This window comes from Botrytis byssoidea (genome assembly GCF_014898295.1).
Source record: "Botrytis byssoidea strain MUCL 94 chromosome Unknown BBYS_006, whole genome shotgun sequence".
Classification (NCBI taxonomy): domain Eukaryota; kingdom Fungi; phylum Ascomycota; class Leotiomycetes; order Helotiales; family Sclerotiniaceae; genus Botrytis; species Botrytis byssoidea.
In genome coordinates, this window is record NW_024065847.1 from 152,473 (window position 1) to 173,026 (window position 20,554).

Below are 20,554 nucleotides of genomic sequence, written 5' to 3' on the forward strand. Positions count from 1 at the left end.
TTAATCTTTTAATATATTTAATTAGAGAATTAAGTTTCCACTCTTTTCCAAATAAATAGATCCCTTGATATATTCTTTTAAATTAAGTTTTTAAATGAAGCTAAAGGGGATTAGAGAAGTATAGTATAATATTGTGGCTAAGAAATGATTAATAAATGAGAATAAATTCTGATATAGGGGAACAGCAGTGTAACGATAGAATCTAGGGCTTTAATATTGATTAGCTACAAAAAAACAATTAGTATAAGGAATATATTTTATATTAATATTAATATTAGTATTAATATTATATTTTATATTATTAATTTATTTTTCCTTGTAATTGCTTTTAATATAACCAGACTTTTTATAATAAAAGTAGAGACTAAAATTAATATATTATTTTCGAGTATAACGAGATGAGGGATATTAATCTTATCGAGCGATATCCAATTGTATAAGATTACTGAAAAAATTAAATATAGAAGGAATTATAATAATAGTCTACTTTCTATTAAGAGATTTTGGTTAATTATAATTGAAATTAATACCTTGATTCTTTTATTAATTATTAAGATAAATCTTTTTTTCTAAATTATTATAGATATTTTATTATTAGATTATCTATAAATTAATATTAGCAACAAAGGGTTTATTGGAATGATTGATTAAAGTATCAATCAATTCTTATGTATTTTAATGAATTTATCAATTTAAGTATTATATAAATATTTTAGATTATTAAAATAATTTATATTAAATAATTAAATCAAATAATTTGAATATAATAATAAATATATATATTTAATATTATTTTTTTTATAATATACTTAAAAAGCTTTTGATTTATAATTTTTATATTTATCTAATATTAATATTTGATATTTGTTTTTTTTTTTATTTTTAGTATATTTATTGAAATGTTTCAATTATTCTAAATTTGTTTTATTATTTGTTTATCTATTAGATATAGATTTAATAACTTAATCTATAGGAAAATCAATTTTGATATATTAATTAAAAAAATGAATCTATTCTTGAATTATTAGAAATAGGGATATAATTTTATTTTCTTTATTATTATATATAATCGCTATAGTCTATTCCCTATTATTTAATTGTATTATCTTATTTCTATTATTTTGTTTAATATTAATTATTATTATTCTAGGGTATATTATATCTATTATAAAGTCCATTTTATTGAAATTATAGAAATTATAATCAAAAATATTATATTTTATTTATATATTCGAAATTAATTAAAATTATTTTTTAATAAGTTTAGGATTTTTATAAAAAGCTTTTTGAAAATTATAAATATAATTAAAATATATCTTTAATTTAATTCAATACTTTATAAATCAATATATCCAGAGCTTTTCAATATATTTTATATCCCTCAATTTAAAAATATAATTTGCTATATTTTTTATATTCTTTAATTTTAATAAAAATTCTTTTGAATTTATATCGAGTATATATTAAATAATCACTTTTTCTTTTAATTCTATAATCTTATAATTATTGATTCGAGTTTTTATATAAAGAAATAAACCTTTTATTTTATATTGAAGAGTTATATAAGGAATATTATAAAGTATAATAGTTTTTTAAATACTTAGTTTTTTATTTTTATAAATAGATTTAATAATAAGAAATATACAAGCTTTTTGATTATTCGAATTTATTATAGATTATTAATAAAATGTGTGTTTAAAGAGAAAGGTGTAAATTGAGATAAAAGTGGGCCACTCGGTGATATGGGTTACTCGGTGTTAAACTACGTTATAGGAAAAGAGGAAGGGGTGTTTAGTATTTAGTTTAATGGAAGGGCTATTGGTTAGTAAAAGATATATAAAAGGTTTTCTATGATTTTGAAAATGTAAAATGGGTATTAAAAGAATATAACAAAAAGGAAGAATTATTAATAAAAATTTTGAAAAAAAGAAAAAAGAATACTACAAAATAATAGGATTATACTATATATTTATCTAAGGGTTATTATTATTATATAATTGTTGAAGTTATTCTTTTTTTCATTGTTTTTTATTTTGATAAAAATAAGAATATAACCTTTTATTTGTTGATATATTATATATAATTACTAAATGAATTATTTTCTTTTAATATTTTTTAATAGTTTTTGATTTCAATTTATGAGTTTCGGTGTTAGTGTTGACCAAATTCTTATTAAAACTAAATTAACGGAATTAACACTAAGCTTTTTATAATACTTTATTTTATATAAAAGTTTGTTTATAATTATATAAATATAATATTATAAAATTATTATTATGATAATTTAATAATAAGATTTTATAGCAAAAATTAAATCTTTAATATTATATCCCCAAGATATTTACTAAGGAAAAAAGAATCCTAAAATAGATATTATTTATATTATTATTATATTGCTTTTCTGTATTTATTAATATATCAATTTTATTTTTATTAATTTATTCTTTCTTTTTTTCGAAAATATTATTAATAAATTAATTCTTTAATAATTCAATAATAATATTTTATTATTTTTTATAAAACTAATTAATATTTTTATTTTTCTATTAAAACCTTTTTAAAAAAACCTATTTAATTGTTAGATTCTTTTATATAAACTTTTTGGTTTAAATCTAATATTTTTGAAATAGAAAGAAAATTTTTTATAATATTTAAACCCTAATAACTAAATATAAATAAATCTTTAAAAATAAATAATGAAAATTTTTATTTAAAAAACTTTAAAGAAGTTTTGTAAATAGAAGAAAGGGAAATAAGAGAAATAGAATGATAAAGTATAAATAATAGATTAATAATAATATTATAATATATTAAATATAAAATATCATAAATATTATTTAGAATTTTAGAAAAGATAATAATATATTATAAGGTTTCTAAAATTTAATAAAGGATCTGAGTATTTTTATTATCCTTTTTATTGTTTTTATTGATATAGGATTCATTTTTGTTAGATTTGAAAGAGAAAAGAGATTCTTTAAAGAATTAAATTCTATATTATTTATATTTCATATAATCCTTAGAAATAGATATATCTAATGTTTTAATAGTGGGTTGATAGTAAATTGTCACGCTAAAAGTGACGCCACCAATAGTCTTAGGCTAATTGGGTTTATATAGGCTTAATTCTCCCGTGACATAAATATAATTTTTTGAATTAATTATTATATATAGTATACCAAATTAAAGAATTACAAATAAAACAACTAATTATATAGATACTATAGAAAATTTTAATCCAAAAACTGAGTTTGATAATAACGATATGTTTATAAGGATTGTATGATTATAAATAATAAAAGCCATAAATTCATTTTTGTAATCAAAATCGGCCGCGGAAATAAACTTTGTAATAAAACTTGATACAATAGCATTCAAAAGAAATAAAGTATTCTATATATTTGATAAATTAACTCTATAAATCCAATATTTAAATAAAAAAGAATCAATCACAAATCAATAAGAATCCACAAAGCATTCTATCAAATCGCTAAGTTAATCTAATCTATTTACCACCAAGAGACCCAACTCCTCCGCTGATTGAAGCTTATAAATACCCTCATACTTAGCCTCTTTTTAGAACCTGGTATAATAGTATTCAAGAGAGATAGGGCATTTTGTACATTCGATAGGTTAGCTTTGTAAATCCAATGTTTAAATGAAGGAGAACTGACCATAGATCGATAAGAATCTATAAAGCATTTTAAGTCGATTTAATTTATTTATTGTTAAGAGATCTAACTCCTTTGTTGATTAAGGTTTATGAGTATTTCTATACTTAGTCTCTTTTCACAAAAAAACCTTTATGCTCTTTATATATTATTCCCTCTGTCGGATTACAACCATATTGTTCGCAGCTTTCTTTATACTATTTATCAGAGTATTATTATAATAAATATATATTTAATATATAAAATTAATATTAGAAATATATTAAAAAGATATTGGAATGTAGACTTTCTTTTAACAATAATAATAATTATAAAAAGTATAAGAACTATTATCGAAATAATAAAAATTATTAAAAGAAATACCAATAATACATTTAAAGTAACTGTCACGGCGCCAACTACATGTTCTGTAGTTGCCTTCGTGCCTCAGGCATAGACCACTAGCGTGCCCTACTTCTTATAAGTAGGGTCTCACTCTTCCATAGCTCTTCTACCCTTATAGTACAATATAAGTCTTTACTCGTACCTTGACAGTAACAAAGATAAATGAAGATAATTAACCCTACTAAACTAATAGCTAAATATAATATAATAAATATAATATTACTAGATTAAAGAATAATTATTATAAAATAAATAAAACTTAAAAAGGATTATATTATTCAAATAAATATATCTTCTAAAAAAAAGAGATTTCTTTTATAAAGAAATATAATAATCTATTAGTAAAGTAATAAAATATATAAAAACTATTTATTTATATATTAAATTGTTTATAGTATATAAAAATATTGGAATTTTCTTTTGGAAATATAATAAAGGTACAAAATATATTATAATGTGATTATATACCGTTTAAATAGTTTTAGGAGATAAACAATTATTTTTTGAAATACGAAATATAAAAGAAAGGAGTTTTATTATGGTTATAAATTAAAGGGCTCTATTAAGTATATAATAATAAGCCCTTAGACCTATTATATATTAAAAAGAGTTTATATATATATATAAATTATATAGTTTTTATAAGTTTAGAAGAATTAATGAAAAGTCTTTGTACTACATTTCACTTAGTTGATTCATTGCTAGTATCTATTCTAACACACTTGATGATAAATCACATTACAAAATTTATTTATATATAACTATATACTTTCTTTATTTATAAATATAACTTTCTGAAAATTTGATATAAAATATTTGAATATAAAATAATTTTAAAAATCTAATTAGTTTTAAGAAATTTGAATTTATAAAATTGTTATTATAAAAATAGTTTTTTTATAATAAAAATTGTAATAATTTCCTTTCTTTTTTAGAAAATAATAAAATTATTTTATAAAAATTAGATTAATAAAAAATCTATATTTTAATTATTTTTTAAGATTTTTTATTCAAGAAAATAATAATTGATTATTAAAATATTAATATTTTAAAAAGCTTGATTTAAATAATTTTCGAAATGATTTATTCATTGTTATAATCTGTTTACTAATAAACCACGTTATATAATAACATAATACAGCTTAGTAAGTAAAGAATGAAATAATAACATTAATGATATCGACTAGTACCTAGGTATACATGTGGTATGATAGGTAGTGAATACTATCATTGTCTATACAGAGTGAAGTCTACAATGAAGAAATAAAAAGAATTTAATTGGTTGAATGCTTAGAGCCACGGGTAGCTAAGGACGAACCATTCGGGAAAGCCATGCGTCTACGTACGTGCCTATACACGTGCCAATCCACGAGCCGTGCCTTCCTCTTCCAGGCGCTAAATTTATTAATAATCCCTAGACCCCGCAAAAATGGTCAACAAATGCCATGATCAAGATATCTTCACAATCGGTACTCGTACAATCTCATAATCTCCCCACTACTATCTTTATCAACAAGCCATCGACTCTCAACAATTCCAAAGTTGATGATACCTTCAATACGTTTGACAATATTTGTTGCCCTACATCACGTACATCAATAGTATCAACGTCATTCAAAGCACAATGTCAAAATCATCAAACCCTGGCGATATTGACAGAAACTCCAGAGACAATCAATCTGATTCCGATAACCCGTTCATTCGTTTCAGACACTTCGCCGATGCGCAAATAGGTGCAGTTCTACAAGGATTCATCGGTCTGCCATCAGCATTTTCAAAGCCACAGAGTGATTCACAATGGTCCGTATTCGATGAGGATTTGAAAAGAAGAATTGCGAGGCGGAGGGAATTGAAGGAAGCCGAAGATTCAAGAAGTGAGGATACAGCAATGTCGGAGGGTGAAGAAGTCCAAATATCTGTAAAGAAGTCACAAACTACACATGGCGACGTAGACTTCGTTCACTTCTTACATGACCAATGGTTGAATGTTTTCGGAACTGGCGATATTCCGCTATATTCGCCTTTACAATCTCCCTTCGCCAACCCTTTCTCTGGCAACCTTAGGCATACCATGAGTTCTTTCGCTGCGATGATGTTATACAAAGCCGATCCGGATGATTACTCACTAGTGCCTTATCTTTTCGGATCGCCGTACTCGCCGCTGTTCTTATCTTTTAATCAATCTATCTATGCGCATCACCAGTTCTACGATGCGCAAATCAGAGGTACAAGAACGTATGACAGACCGCGTGGGGCCACTCCCCGGGACGACTTTCCATATTGCGAAGCATTTGAAGACCTACTACTTATCAGCCAGGGAAAGACTCGCGATACAGACGTTCCAGTCGGCTGCAATGAAAGAACAACTACCGAAAGACCCGAAAGTATCACTTCGACAGTGGAGAATGGATTGGATTGGATTGAGCGACTTCAAAGACTAGGCATACTTAATCTGCCTAGCTCAGAGTTGACCAATATTTCAAAGGAGTCTCCCTCATCTGAAGAACTTGGCGCCAGCAGTCGAGGCGCAGCTTCGCTTGTCTCTCAGAATAAAGGGTTCAAGAATAATGCCGAGACCGAGGAACAAATGTATGAGAGTTTTCTTCGAGATGCATCTACGACGCCTGATCAATTCTTCACCACGCTTGAGTCCACCCTTACAGCAGTAGAAAAAATGATGAAGGGTAAAAGCGTACCTTTCGAAGAATCTCGTCGGTCAAGTTCCTCGGGCTTGCAAGAAGTCATCAGCATGAGTGGCAAATCACTTTCGGAGCCCATCGGATCAAAACGAGAAGTGTCTTCAAGCTCAACCGTTGAGCATTTTACCAATGAAGATGGAACTGTAGAAACGACGATCCGTGTATGGAAAAGATTTGATGATGGAAGTGAAACAGAAACAACGTCTAGTCATACAGTTGATAAAGCAGGGACCCGACATTCCGATATTGATAGGTCTGATTTTGACTTTGAGGGTTCTCAATCTCAGCAGAGAGCGGAGGCTGATGATCAGGAAATCAGATCGCGAGTCAAAAAGAATACAAAGCCTGGATGGTTTTGGAATTGAATGGTTGGATCAGCAGTGGGTACATGGGCTCGTGAGATTACGAGAAACTTTAATTCGATGATAGTTCTAAACTACTATCTCAAGGATTCTGAGACCTGCAAAGAATACCCGTTATGGATCAAGGAATCAGACTGTATGTTTGCTTTTTACGGGAGTCGGATGAGATTTGGATAAATCATGATTTGTTATAACTTTGGGGGCAACTCTCACAAGTCCGTGCACCCACTGATGGATAACTAGGTATTATGCGTTAGGTTTGTATATCATGGGTAGGGCAATTGGAGTTTATTGATTGGTTAAGAATGCAAATATCTCGTTTTACAATATAGCCTGCTACATTCGCCAATTTTTCTTATAAATACCAAGCTCAAGGAGACAAATGTTGACTAAATTTGTGTTACTTATTTGATTTTCATTACGGAATGGGGAATAATCATTGGAGCGGTGGATTTAAGGCGCATGACGCTATTGTACTTCTCCATGGGGAGCACTGCCCCTGTCTTGCATTCAAGGATCTACAAGTTATTCATAATCACCTTATATTTCCTACAACAAATAACTACCCACTTCCATGGCTCTCTCTTCTCAAACGCGTCCAGCTGTATCGAAAGTTTGTTGGACTAGCCATTTCATACATCGGAAAAGAAAGAAAAAGATACAAATATTAGCTCTTACCCCCAGTCACGCCGATGTCTCCCTCAAGAACCAGTGACAATGAATCAGTCGATACGACTAAAGCCCTATGGGCCAAGTATGGATTGGAACTCTATTGTGGGAAGATTTTGCTGATTTGGAATTAGAATGATGGGTGCAAACGAATATAGTGATTTCGTCATCAAATGTCACTCCCGAACATTCCCTGTCCATCGAATCGTCGTTTGCACACAATCAAAACCAATACAAGCTGCAGCAAATGGAGGGTTCATGGTTAGTCCTGTATCTTCAGTACATTTGAAAACCTCAACTAAGTGTTGTGAAATGTATATGTCCCCGAATTATTACTGAGACTGATACAGGAGTCTGTTACTGGCGTTCTCGATTTAGAGGACGATGATCCTGAGACTGTTGCGAGAATGATCAACTTCTTGTACCTTCAAGACTATGACGATACCTCTGAGCCGAGTGAAGAAGCTGGGGGGGAGGGTTATGGGCGTTTGTTAATCAATACTATGGTCTACATCATTGGCGACAAATACGATATTCAAGCTCTCAAAACCCTCGCAAGGAAAAAGTACGAAGCAGCAATAGTGACTGATTGGAACACGCCTTCTTTCTCAGCTAGTCTAGAACTTATATATGAGGAACTCCCAGAAAGTGACACCTCTCTGGCCTCCGTCGCCCTCAAAACTGCAGGAAAGCATTTAAAGGAGCTAAATGATAGAGGAGAATTTTCAGGCCTCTGCAAGAATAATCCAGAAATCGCTTACGACCTATTAACAACTATTACCTCGCAACCTACAGCAGTTGCATCACCAGGCAAGATGCACACGCAAAACAAAAAAGCATGTCCCAAAGGCCACACGTTTACACATCTCAATGATATTCATGCGATGTATGATTCGGATACCTGGAAATGGAAAGTCAAATGTCCGAATTGTGCGATGCAGAAGGTTTGTTATAGGGTGGATAATTCGTGTAATCTCGAAGCGAAATGGGATGCCCCGGATGTGGGATATTGGTATTTGTGATGGATGGGATGTGTCAGGGGGAGTTGGGTACCTATGTATGTATGGGATTTGGAAATTTGTGTTTTTATATTGTTGTTAGGATTGGGTTTGGGGCTTGGAATCGGTGTTTATGGTTGGGATGGCATTTTCGTAGGGCGTATCATATTGTTGGTGTACAGAGAGTATGGAAAATATACCCGAGATTGTGAGAATATTATTATTACTGTTGATACCTTTTTATCCACGGTCGCCGTCTGACTGATATTTGATAAACTGCATACAGCATTATCTCCAGTGCACTGGGTGTGTAATGCTGATGAGATCTCATATTCGCTAGCCATAACACAACCTATCTAGATATACAGGAATCGGAGAAGAGCAGGATAAGTCTCAGATGAAGTCTGTGATAATAAACTTAGAAGAAGTAGGGATGTGAAGAGGGTCCTCCCAAATTATACTTTTTACTGGATTTATCTTGTTAGTATGGGAGTTATTAGGTAGTGGTAATAGTTTGTTTTCGATGATTCATTCTGGGTTGGGTGTTGGATGGGTAGGTACTATTTGGATTGTTCTGTAGTGGGTTTTGCGGGGTTTACAATGTTATTTGGAAGTTTTGGGGAAAGGCTGGGTGAAGTGGGAAGGGCTTGGTGAGTTGGTGGAGTGGAATTGATGTGGTATGATATGGATAGTAGAGTACAGATCTTGATCTTCACCGTCGTTTTATTCCAAGTCCCGATGCTCATTGAAATCTCAAGTCTCGATATAAAATCTTACATATACCAAATCCGAGTATATATACACATCCCGCACTGCCTGCTAAAGAGTCTCGAATCTCGAATCTCATTTATCCCACCATCGTTTATCTATACATCCACCCCGCTGCGTTCCTCGCGTACCTACTTAGAGATTCGAATACATCAATCCCCTATCGTTTGTCATGGTCTTAAGTGGATGGATAGAATGCGTTCCGCGTGTGGTTGATAGATAGCTGGTTAGGCATCAAATATGTCAGTATCACTAATCTACCTATAACGCAGATCACATGGAGATGATAGAGAGATGCACAATGACGAGTTGATAATTTGGCTGCATACCCAAGTATACCAACTCACTAGTTTGCTGGTTCACTAGCTCACTAGCTCATAAACTATATCCCTCGTGGTCGTGGTTATGGCTGTGATTATTTCATTTCATTCATTTAAGCTTCGAAACTAAATACTGAAGTAGAATGAGCTAGGAGCGGGTAAGAGCCGAGCCGGGTGGATAGCGGTAGCGGGAGACTGAGTGGCTGTGGCCCTGTAGGTGATCCTGAGTGGGTTTGTGGAGTCGGGGGTCTTGGCTTGGTAGTGTGGTGGGGTAGGGTGCTCGTGATACTTTGGGGTTCTTGGCTTGCGATTGACTGCAGACTGCGAAGTTGAAGTTGAAGTTGGGTTACTGGCGGTTTGGGTTATTAGTTGATCTGGGAATGGATTGGTGCGTGGATATGAATTGTGTGAATTGATGAGTGCTAGGGGACTTGGGATGTGTGTGTGAGGATGTGTTTCTCTTCTAGATTATATATAACCAATATCCCTATATCTTACACAATCCCACATTTTATACAACCTCAATTTCACTACTATTACAACTTCAATATTTAATAATAATTAGAATTCATATGATATTAAATTGAAATTTTTAAATATATATAATATGATATAATTTTTTTATACAGAATTATAAAATAATCAAGTTTTAAATTTTATAGTTATTATAATCTCTTTTTTACTTACTATACTGAATTTTGGAAGTTGTACTAGGGTAAAAGTTCAGGCCAGCGATGATGACGATTGTTACTGGGTAAGTCCGCGGGTATCATAAATTTTGCAAGAGCTTGATATACACTGAGGGCCCAGCGACAGTTCTTGTCGGTGCTGATGAAACAACAGTAGGAGCGGAGATATTGTTCCAGCCCCTTGTGATAAGGGACTGAAGGCCAAAGAAATCCAGACTTTCCAGGTGTCTATATTGGAAGCAAACAGTGTTGCGAAAATGAGACAGCAAAACAGCGAGCACTAGGTCAGTGGCAAGGGGCTTCATTTGTTGTAAGACCTAGGACAAAGTTTTGTCAACAGACCTAATGGACTGGAAAATCGTTCGACTGGCCCGAGTAGCGATTTGTTAACGAAGTGCCTCAAGTTGATTTTTGAAAAGTTGGGCTAAGGTATTTGGTGTTAAGTCGTGAGGCAACGTCCTGGGGGATAGACCCGGCCTTGTAAACGCCAAAGCAAAGGTAAATAAATCAATGTGAAATTATACGGAATTTAAGTTGGAAAGGGGATTAATCCCCTCTATCAGCTTCAGCACCCTCCTCTACTGATCTTCCCCTTCTCCTTGGTCTTCTTCTTCTTTTTCTTCTTCCTCCTCTTCTTGTGTTCTAGTGAGATGCCACGATGTAATAGCTATTCTGGTTGAGGTGATAAGCTCTTTCGTAGAGCTTGTATTGTAATTCTTCATCCTCAAAGATCACTCTGCTCCTCTTCACCACTTACTTAAGTCTCAAGCCACTCTTCTGGCTACTCACTTGATACTGACAATCCCATCCATTCGTGAGAGGGCTCATAATCCTCAAACACTAACTCTGGTCTCATAGATGTATCGTTCTGATTAATTTGGCTAATTTGGTCAATTGCTATCCCAGGCCTCATTTCATCCGATGGGTCCGAAAGCAATGAGGCGGCAGATGCCCTTGCAGAGCTAGGAGTATTCGAACCCCAGCCGCGGCATAGCCAAGCGAGCCGTTCTACAGTCAGCGGGATTAGATCGATTGCCAAAGACCTCTGCCAACAATCACAACTAGAATGGTAGACTAAAAATGTCCTCAAACTATCATCGAATTACAAGAAGTGACTACCTATCCATACAATTAGAGCACTATCAGAGCTGGATCTCCCACGCTTCACACTACACCGATTCTTTGCAATCCGTGCAACACACGGAGACTTTGCTTCATACCATCGACGCATTCAATACATTGATGCCATACTGAGGTATCCATACAGAAATGCTAAAGCATCACTACATATAGTTCTATAACCACTCACTAGATGGTACTTCAACGAGTCGCTATTTGAACCAAGCACCCCACTACGGACTCAGTACAAGTAGTCAGATACCTCAAATGCTTAATCGCTAGGCCTTCGGACTTCCCTGCACTACTGAAACTTACTAGGTTCTATTCTAGACTTTGTTTCTAATCCCGTTCTTCGTTACTTTCTAATATAGTTTCTATAATCCCTCTTTATCGATAATTCTCCATCCTCTCTCTACACTTCCATCCAAACACCTATGGGCATATAACACCTTTCTGCAGCTTCAACTGCACATTCTTCTTCGCAATTTCGCAATGTATGTATAACAAATATATTTATGGCTAGATTGCAGATCATTGTAGGCTACACCTAAGCGTAATGATATGCCTATTTACCGGATGGATTTGTTGTCCATTTCTTAGCCTCAGGGCATGATATTAATCTATAATGCTTTGTATTTAAGGTTACTAAAATGCGGGGGACTTGCCAAGTCAATCAAAGGTATCTGATTTTGATTTTGATAATCTTTGGTTATAAATAATTAGGGTAAGAATAAATTGGAAATATAATAAAAAGAAAACTATATTCTATATAAAACTAAATTGAAAGTGAGAAAAAACAGCTTTTGGAAGGAGTTGGAATACGCCGTTTTCTGGTGTTTTAAGAGAAGGGTTGTGTAAACGCTGAGGCAATTTAGTAAGCGGCTGAGGCTGGGCCAGGCCTCAAGGTTGTCCATATCCTGTAAGTCTATAGTAAGTTCCAAGTTATACCAACATTCCTTCTTGCAAACCTTTTTACGTATTAAGGCGGAGCGTATTCACTTAATCCTTTTTCTGATCCTCTCCTGAAGTTAAGGTCGTACTAAATTACCAATCAGCAATGTGATGACAACCTCAATTGTACTCATAATTAGTGGATATAATATTATTCAATCCACCTAATCGCCAAAGACAAAGAGACCATGCTGAGTAAAACGATTCTCATTGCAGAAGAATAAAAGAACGAAGAAGGAACGAAAAATGAAGCTTCGCCCTGCTATTAGGTTTGGACCGGCCTTGGTTGAGGTAAAAAGTTTGTAACATGGCCTTGATTAAACGACCACACACAACTTGTCAAATATAAAATGTTGGGCTGTCCGATCAAGTTGCTTCATCAAACAATACTGGCATCACATCCTTCTTCGTTCATCGATCAGCTAGCTTCGCTGCAGATATAAATTGTATACGATTTATTTGTGTTATTTCGCTTTGAGTCTAGATAGTCTTATAATTAAATGCCTTCTCCACCTCCTTTATTTGATGAAAGCAAAAAGAAGAAGAAGCCTGTTTCCAGCACTGCAGGTCCTTCAGCTCAACCATCGGCATCATCTAGTAGATCTCAAAGAGAGCTTGAATTAGCCTTCCGAGGTGGTCCCCCTCCCGCACCAAGGGCAGCCAGAAGGGGAAGAGATGAAAAAGCGGACTTTCGCCAGCAACAGTCCCCACCACAGACGACAACTCGCAAAAATAAGCAACCCGCGCGCTCGCCTTCGCCTTCTCCAGTCAGAGGAGCACCAGACGTGCGAAGCGCCAGGGGCGATGAAGGTCAAAGAGTCATCAAGAAGCTTCTTGCGACTATGCAGAAGTATAAACCGAAACTTCACTTAGAATATGACTCTCAAAGTGAAGTCCTTATCATGAGAGGATCACTCGGGGTCTGTTCAGAGGATGATGCAATGCGTTATCTAACAGAAGTAAATTTTGAGTCATCAGCATATAAACTCGTCTACGAACATACGCCTAGACGTGACTATCGCTATTCGCTGCTTCTCGAAAACATGAAACAGCTAGACGGTAAAACTAAAAAAAGGCTCGCAGAGAATATGAATCACCAACTGGACAAACTCAACAAAAATGAACACGCCGTATATCTCCAGGGTTTTGAAGAGAAGCACAATAGACCGTTTGACCTGAAGGCACACTACAAAGAAACGTTGAAGCGAATACATTTCCAAATGGAAACAGCATCGGGCATGGAGGTATGGGATGAAAGCGATGGCAAACCTAGCGATGCCCTCGACCGTTTCGTAAATTCAAAGCCTCTCGTCTTGGAATGCATGCTCGCGATTAAGCTCTCATATCTTTGCATGTACAAGAAAATGCTTGGGGCTTCCGCACTCAACCAATTATTTGACGGTGTTCTACACAAAGTGTATGAAGACCTTCCACGCCAGTGGAAGAAGGGCGAGAGGAAATATTTCCACCTTAGTTACAACAGCATTCCAAGAATAACAGGCTACTATAAAGGGAGTTTCAAAAAAGAGAGACAAACAGTTGAATACGGGAAGTCGTATTATATTCAGGGTCCCCAACATGCATTTAATTTCCATCCGTCATCGGAAGCTAATGGATTTAACGTTTTGTACACGGGGAAGAATGAAGAGGGACAAGACGTCTTCCGTGGATTTGATCCCCCAGATCGTGCCGATAAGACACAGCAAGAGTTTGAAACTATGATGGAGAAAAAGTATCAGGAGCCGCTTACAGTGGAGGACTTGAGAATGCTGTGTAAACGTGAGGGCAGCGAAATGCCGCCGGATGGCGTCATGACATTTAGAGAGACCATGGATATTCTAAGAAAGGCGTACGGGAAGTCTCTTGATAAGGCGCTCAAAAATGCTAATAAAGCCAAGCCGGAGGAATATTATAAGGCTTCGGAACCAGAAATTTCTGTACCAGAGAAATACAATGAGCATCGTTGTAGAGGATTGGTAGCATATGTACAATGGATTTAGAGTCGCGTTATGGTTTTGTAGTTCCATTAGAAGGATATTGGATTTTGTACTCTACATGGATCTCGCCGACGAGGCTAACGTTTGTGAAACATTGTGCCACACGCGTCTGGCGTCCGGCCATCAATGCTAAGTAATCGAAGTTGTGCATATTTTATGGCGGTATCAAGTTAATGGCCGCTGTATAGGTGTGGATGGGTTGCTTCGTTATAACGTGGGTTTGCTCCGGAGAGTATGCGCATCATGGTGCACATGTTCACTTGACCGCGCTGATGCTTTCTGCGTCTTGTTACTCCTGTTGATAATTCAGATTAGACTTTGTTATCATTTATATAATCATTATCAATCTTTTCATCTGAAAGCAATCTTTACTTATGTACTATACAACCATGACTATTCCAGCTTCCTTACCCCAGCCTCATATGGAAAGTATCTGTTGAACTAGCACTATACTCGAAGTCATGCTTTGCAGCTGTCTCGATGTATAATCCAGCTATGTCTATTTCTGCTGTACTTGGCACTCACTCGTGTATAGAACCCCTTTTTCTGAGAAGAATACATATTTGCTGAATGCATCATGTGAGAGCTTCTTCTTGGATCTTGATGTGATAGTAGGTTCTAGGGTAGGAACAAACCCGTTTGAAGATGTAAGCGATGTTATTACGGACTCGAATACTGCTGAAGACGAGGAATTCTTGCTCATGCTAAGCTTCATGTATTGTTAGGGTTAATTAAAGTCTTTCTTTTTTATCAAAAAATATCAATAAATATCTTTATAAATAAAGATATAAAAAGCTATTTGATTTTTATGTTATTAATATAATGTAAAACAATTAATAATAATATTTATATTAAATTTCTTATAATTAATATAAGATTTAATACAAGTTTTGTAATCGATATTTTTTAAGGTTTGAAAAATTACATAAGATATGAGGTTATACAAGATGTAGGGATAACTTATCGGTTAATATATAACTATAAATTGTGATGTAAAGGTAATTAATCGATATTGCTTCTGAATCCATTCCCCACGTGATTGGTAGATGTGAAACACTCTGTAGAATTGTTTATAGGTTGGTTCGATTTAGGGGGTCCACGGGTTGCTAGTGTGAAATTAGTTTGTGGCTCACTTAAAGATCATTCTTTCTAGAATAGAATAGAAGTAGACCATTCTTTTAAAAACTAGATCTTCTCCACTACACATAATTTCTCATCGTCGTATATTTTGAAGTTTTCCCATCGAATAAGATGGACTTCGAGAAGAAAAACTTCGGAAAGGAATTCAGAAAAGATATCGAGATGTTTTGACATGATTGGAAAGTGATATGACTATGTGATGGTTATGATCTATTGGTAGGTGGGTGACTTTACAGAAAGTAGGTTGGAAAAAATCATCATTGATTGAATATACGTCTCTATTTTCCATCTCAAGATGTAGATAGGTGTCTTTCGGACTCTCCTGCTGCCTTGACATCTGCTCCGAAAAACTCGACAATTTTGGCCCAAGTAACCAACATAATAGACTCACCAAACTTCACCTCTACCTCCTCATTCTCATCCATCGAATGATTTCTCTCTATTCTTATAACCTTCGGGCCGATACAAGATACCTTCTTTTGCTATATCAGAATAATTCTTATTCCAAATCTCACTTCAATGTTATTGGATCAACAAGTATTTTCTGGAGAGTGGAGAACATCAGGATTGATTGGATGCTGATATGCATATGAGCTGGAGTCAGCACAGCCGGTTTGAGGCTGTATCTTCTCGAGCACTTCAAAAACCAGATAACCTCTCAATTTTATCTAACTGATTTTTCTTTCGATCATTGACAAACCCAGACTACATAACAACATGGCAGAGGTTCTTGGCACAGTTGCTAGTGGCATCGGTGTTGCTCAGCTGGCGGGCAATCTTGCTTCGAGCATCATCAAGCTGAAGGGTTATTGGGATGAAATTCAAGATGCGCCCAATGATATTAGCTTTCTGGCGCGAGAGATTGATTCCCATCATTTGATACTTCGAAGCATTCTTGAAAGCCAAGCCAACATAACTTCTTCTGGCAGGGCTTCGGACATGTTCCTTGAGCATAGTCTTAAGTTGTGCGAAGATTCTTCAAATGAATTAAACGAGCTTGTAAAAGCCCTTGGGAAGGAGATGAACTCTAGCAATAAATGGAGAAGCAAATTAGGTGCCACGAAGGTGGTACTGAAAAACGATCAACTTAAGAGATTGAAGAAGAGGATGAAAAATGCTTCAAAAGTGATGAATACCGCTATCACATGGCAAACAAAGTGAGTTCTGTCAGTGTTTTCTTTGCGAGACCGCGGGTTACTCACAGGTAGCAGTGCCACTCTCCAACAACAATTGCCAGTCTTCGAATTAAAAATACAGGCTTCTCTCGATCAGTTTTTGATAAACCATCAGAAGCTTATTCCAGTACCACCATTGCCGAGTCCAATCACCCAAATTTCCTCGATGAATGCTCTAGAGCCACCAAGAGGCATTACAACAATTTCGCAGCCACAGAGCTCCGAATGTCACAGCAATTCAACCCCACGCTTTGTGCCCAAAGATTGTACCTCCGCACAGATTTCTAGTTATGTATACTCGTCAAGGTGGTCTGTTTATTTAATGGGCTCTGTTGAAATTCGAAAGACACGGCAGCAACGGAATAGAAACCGGTTTGAGGAAACTGAGGCAAAATACAAACCCCCAGCATGGCTTTCAAATAGAGCGTGGCAATGTATGTACACCAAAGATCTATCAGCATTGAGATGGAACTTCAACATTCAGACTTATCGTACTTTGGACACTGGATCAGATTTCTACAAGGCCTTAATAGCTGGAGATGTTCTTGGTGTGCACAGGATGCTGGCAAATCGAACAGCTTTTTTGAACGATCGATTCTTGGAACCTTTTGGTACAACATTTTGGGAAACTACCACGCCTTTACATGTAAGCTTAACACGGATTTATTATGGTCTCGTTTAAATCAGTACTGACAGCTAACCTGATTTAGATCGCTGCCTTAAACGCTCATCTTGATTTATGTAAGTTCCTCCTGGTGGAAGGGGCAGATGTCTCAAGTGAGGGAGGTATGTACGGGTATGCTAACCAGTCTTACGTATCTAATCTCGAATAAGTCTACATGGCTAATTTTCAGTAGCCTAACACCATTAGAAGAAGTTGTTATTCTTACACAGCTTAAATCTAAACCCTCTCATCCTTTACTACTTGACATTGCACGAGGTCTCGTCGAAGCAGGGGCATATTCAGAGCTCATTGATCGAATAAATCTGCTAGTTATCAGTGCTAGTGGCTCTATGGAATTATTTCAGTATCTTCAACAGCACACGTTGATGATTTCTGGCGAGATAAGTTTCATAAATAAGGTGTATATTGCTAGGTCTTTTTTGTACTCTGATAGTGTACAATCTCCAAAATGGATGCTGTCATACCTTGGAGGTCCTGATTTTCAGGCAAAGATTGCACTGCATCGTGATGATAGCACCGTGGAAGATTTCTTTGTCGGTATTTGCGGAGAATATTCGCAAGATCAATTTAAAGATGACAGGGTGGACCTCATCAAGAAAATGATATCGGCCGGTGTGTCATTACATGTGTTAGACGAAGATTACGAAACGATGCTGCAAAAGGAATTTTGGAGTTTCCAGGGAAGACTTTATGTCCAAGAAAGAGAGATTTGGGGCCTCGAGATGTGGCTTGAATTTTTAGTCAAATTAAATGTCGATCTCAATACATACGGCGAAGTAGAGTCTTCAATTTATAAGAAGAAAAGAATGGCCCAAGATTTGGATGCCTCTGACAATTTCGTGGTGGAATGCGTCTTAGGATTCAAGTATGGGCCTCGTATTGAGGATTGGGATGTATGGTTCACTGAACGGACGGATAAATATGCCGGTGACTTTTGGAAACTTATTCAAAATCCACTTCAAGCTACTCTTGCAAATATATCTATACCCGGGGAATGGGTTGATTAAGCATGATACTTGATTCGGTCTTGATTTTGCAAATTTTGGAGGAGAAATCTCGTTCTGTCTCTTTGCATCTTGGTTCTATATGTTTGGAGGGAGGGATGGACGTTTGCTATTCTAGGCAGGAGTTCTCCTATGAAATTCATCTACGTTCAGCATACAATAATGAAATTCATTTGAGCTGCAGATGTCTCTATATCATATTATGTTTACAAATTCTGGAACATCAAGCTACTTCGATTCGAAGAGTTGCGGCGTCTTACTTAGAAAAACATTGTCAGCATTCGGCTGAATGGTTTCATGAACCACCACTGATGATGGACCGAACAAGTTCGAAAATGTTTGAGTCCCGGAGTCTAATAGGTACCTTTTCTACCGAGTCTTTGACTCTAAGATTTCGATCCTCCAGGATCAACATATGTGTGACATATTACTACTGCGAGGTCAACTCCGACTCGAATCATGAGATCCAACATTCTAGATCAATGGAAGTACCAAAATTGCACTGGATAGTAGAAATGTCTCATTTTGAAAATGGGATAGGTATGAAATTACCGCAGTCTTCCAATGGTGCTCCACGACAGCGTTTTCCTCATTCTCCTTGGGGATCTACAGGCAATGTTTTCGACTAAACTGTCCTCGACACTGGGGGATAATCTGAAGTCATCTCAACATGGAAATATGTGTCAAAGACTTATTAGAGGTTATAAGAACCTCAGAGGCTCAGCATAGAGTATTGTAGGTACAAGCTTCTTCTTTACCATACACAGGTATGACACAAGCGGCATTAGTCAAGATCTAATCAGAAACAACACAATAGTTAAGTTGCTTTTTGAATAAGTCTTATGAACTGTATGTAACCGAATACCAGTGATTCGCGCCCTGTTTCAAGCGACTGACTTTCCTCCCACTAATTCATATCCGCTTTCCATTCGCTTAATAATCATCGAGACCAAGGTTCAACCTTTTTCATCAACTTAACAAAAGTGTCATCCCCATATAAATTCATGAGCTTTTCCAATTTTTCCTCAGACGCCGCAGCAATCCACTTAACATTAGCAGCATCAAAGAAATCAACATATGTCGCTATCACTCATCATCAGCATTCCATTCTCTCACTCCAAAACCCAAAACTCAAACTAATAAATGAAAAACTCACGTTCACTCCCCACATCATCCCCCACCATCCTCTCCCTCAACCCCTCCCAACTCCTTTTTAAATCCTCCAACACAGCCGCTTCCCCATCCCCCCTCACCTCCGTTACATCCTTCAACTCACATCCCAGGAATTCCTCTCTCGTCCTCTTAAAATACTCCCGGGATCCATCATTCTTATCCAGCGCATTCTCATACACATCATTCATAATCCATCTTAAAATCGATCTCCCCAGAAACTGCGCGCTAGTTTCTTCATAATCATCTAACTGCTCCACGCCTTTCAAATGCCTATACCCATTTTCCTCCGTAAACCTCTCATTCAAGAGTTTAGCAATAGGCGTCGAATCATTCAGCGCGATATGGGGCGGTGCGAGAATCTCGATAATGGGAACGGTAGCGCTGAGATTCGTCATATCGGGGAAAAGTTTCTCGCAGAGCGGTTTGATGGCGGGGTAGGAGATTTTCTCGACGCTGTAGGGGATGTTTTTGTAGTTGAGGGCATAGCGGGTGAGCCAGCAGGCGGGGGACCAGGGTTGCGGACCGGAGAGGTCGTAGAAATGGACGAGGGGGGAGGGGCTGGACATGGTGCGGTTTTGGGGCACAGATTTTTAGGGGAGAGAAGACGAAGGGATTAGAGTGACAGAGAGAGAGTTTAAGGGTTCTATACGAAGTATATAGATATGTCCAGTGACCAATGACATATTCCTCGGCTCCGTCGCTCGGAAAGGCAGGTGGAGAAAAGGACGTGCGTTGTTCATGCAAGGTTCA

The 20,554-nt window shown here is 35.7% G+C and overlaps 5 protein-coding genes across 5 annotated transcripts; 4 read left to right on the top strand and 1 right to left on the bottom strand.

The window, feature by feature from the left end:
• Window positions 1–5,679: 5,679 nt before the first annotated feature.
• EAE97_003506 (uncharacterized protein) lies at window positions 5,680–7,119 on the top strand (the record flags this gene model as incomplete). The annotated part of the gene is made up of 1 exon (XM_038874018.1): window positions 5,680–7,119. The coding sequence occupies one exon, from the start codon at window positions 5,680–5,682 to the stop codon at window positions 7,117–7,119; it is 1,440 nt and encodes a 479-aa protein (XP_038734627.1).
• A 689-nt stretch (window positions 7,120–7,808) lies between these two features.
• Window positions 7,809–8,807, top strand: EAE97_003507 (uncharacterized protein; the record flags this gene model as incomplete). The annotated part of the gene is made up of 3 exons (XM_038874019.1): window positions 7,809–7,870; window positions 7,920–8,046; window positions 8,136–8,807. 3 exons carry the CDS (start codon window positions 7,809–7,811, stop codon window positions 8,805–8,807), a joined length of 861 nt encoding a protein of 286 aa, XP_038734628.1.
• A 4,323-nt stretch (window positions 8,808–13,130) lies between these two features.
• Window positions 13,131–14,630, top strand: EAE97_003508 (uncharacterized protein; the record flags this gene model as incomplete). The annotated part of the gene is made up of 1 exon (XM_038874020.1): window positions 13,131–14,630. One exon carries the CDS (start codon window positions 13,131–13,133, stop codon window positions 14,628–14,630), a length of 1,500 nt encoding a protein of 499 aa, XP_038734629.1.
• Window positions 14,631–16,409: 1,779 nt separating this feature from the next.
• On the top strand, window positions 16,410–18,958 carry EAE97_003509 (uncharacterized protein). Its single transcript, XM_038874021.1, has 4 exons — window positions 16,410–16,924; window positions 16,979–17,588; window positions 17,653–17,738; window positions 17,800–18,958. The coding sequence occupies exons 1-4, from the start codon at window positions 16,485–16,487 to the stop codon at window positions 18,632–18,634; spliced, it is 1,971 nt and encodes a 656-aa protein (XP_038734630.1). The 5' UTR covers window positions 16,410–16,484; the 3' UTR covers window positions 18,635–18,958.
• Window positions 18,959–19,571: 613 nt separating this feature from the next.
• On the bottom strand, window positions 19,572–20,370 carry EAE97_003510 (uncharacterized protein; the record flags this gene model as incomplete). Its single annotated transcript, XM_038874022.1, has 2 exons — window positions 19,572–19,714; window positions 19,788–20,370. The coding sequence occupies 2 exons, from the start codon at window positions 20,368–20,370 to the stop codon at window positions 19,572–19,574; spliced, it is 726 nt and encodes a 241-aa protein (XP_038734631.1).
• Window positions 20,371–20,554: the final 184 nt, after the last annotated feature.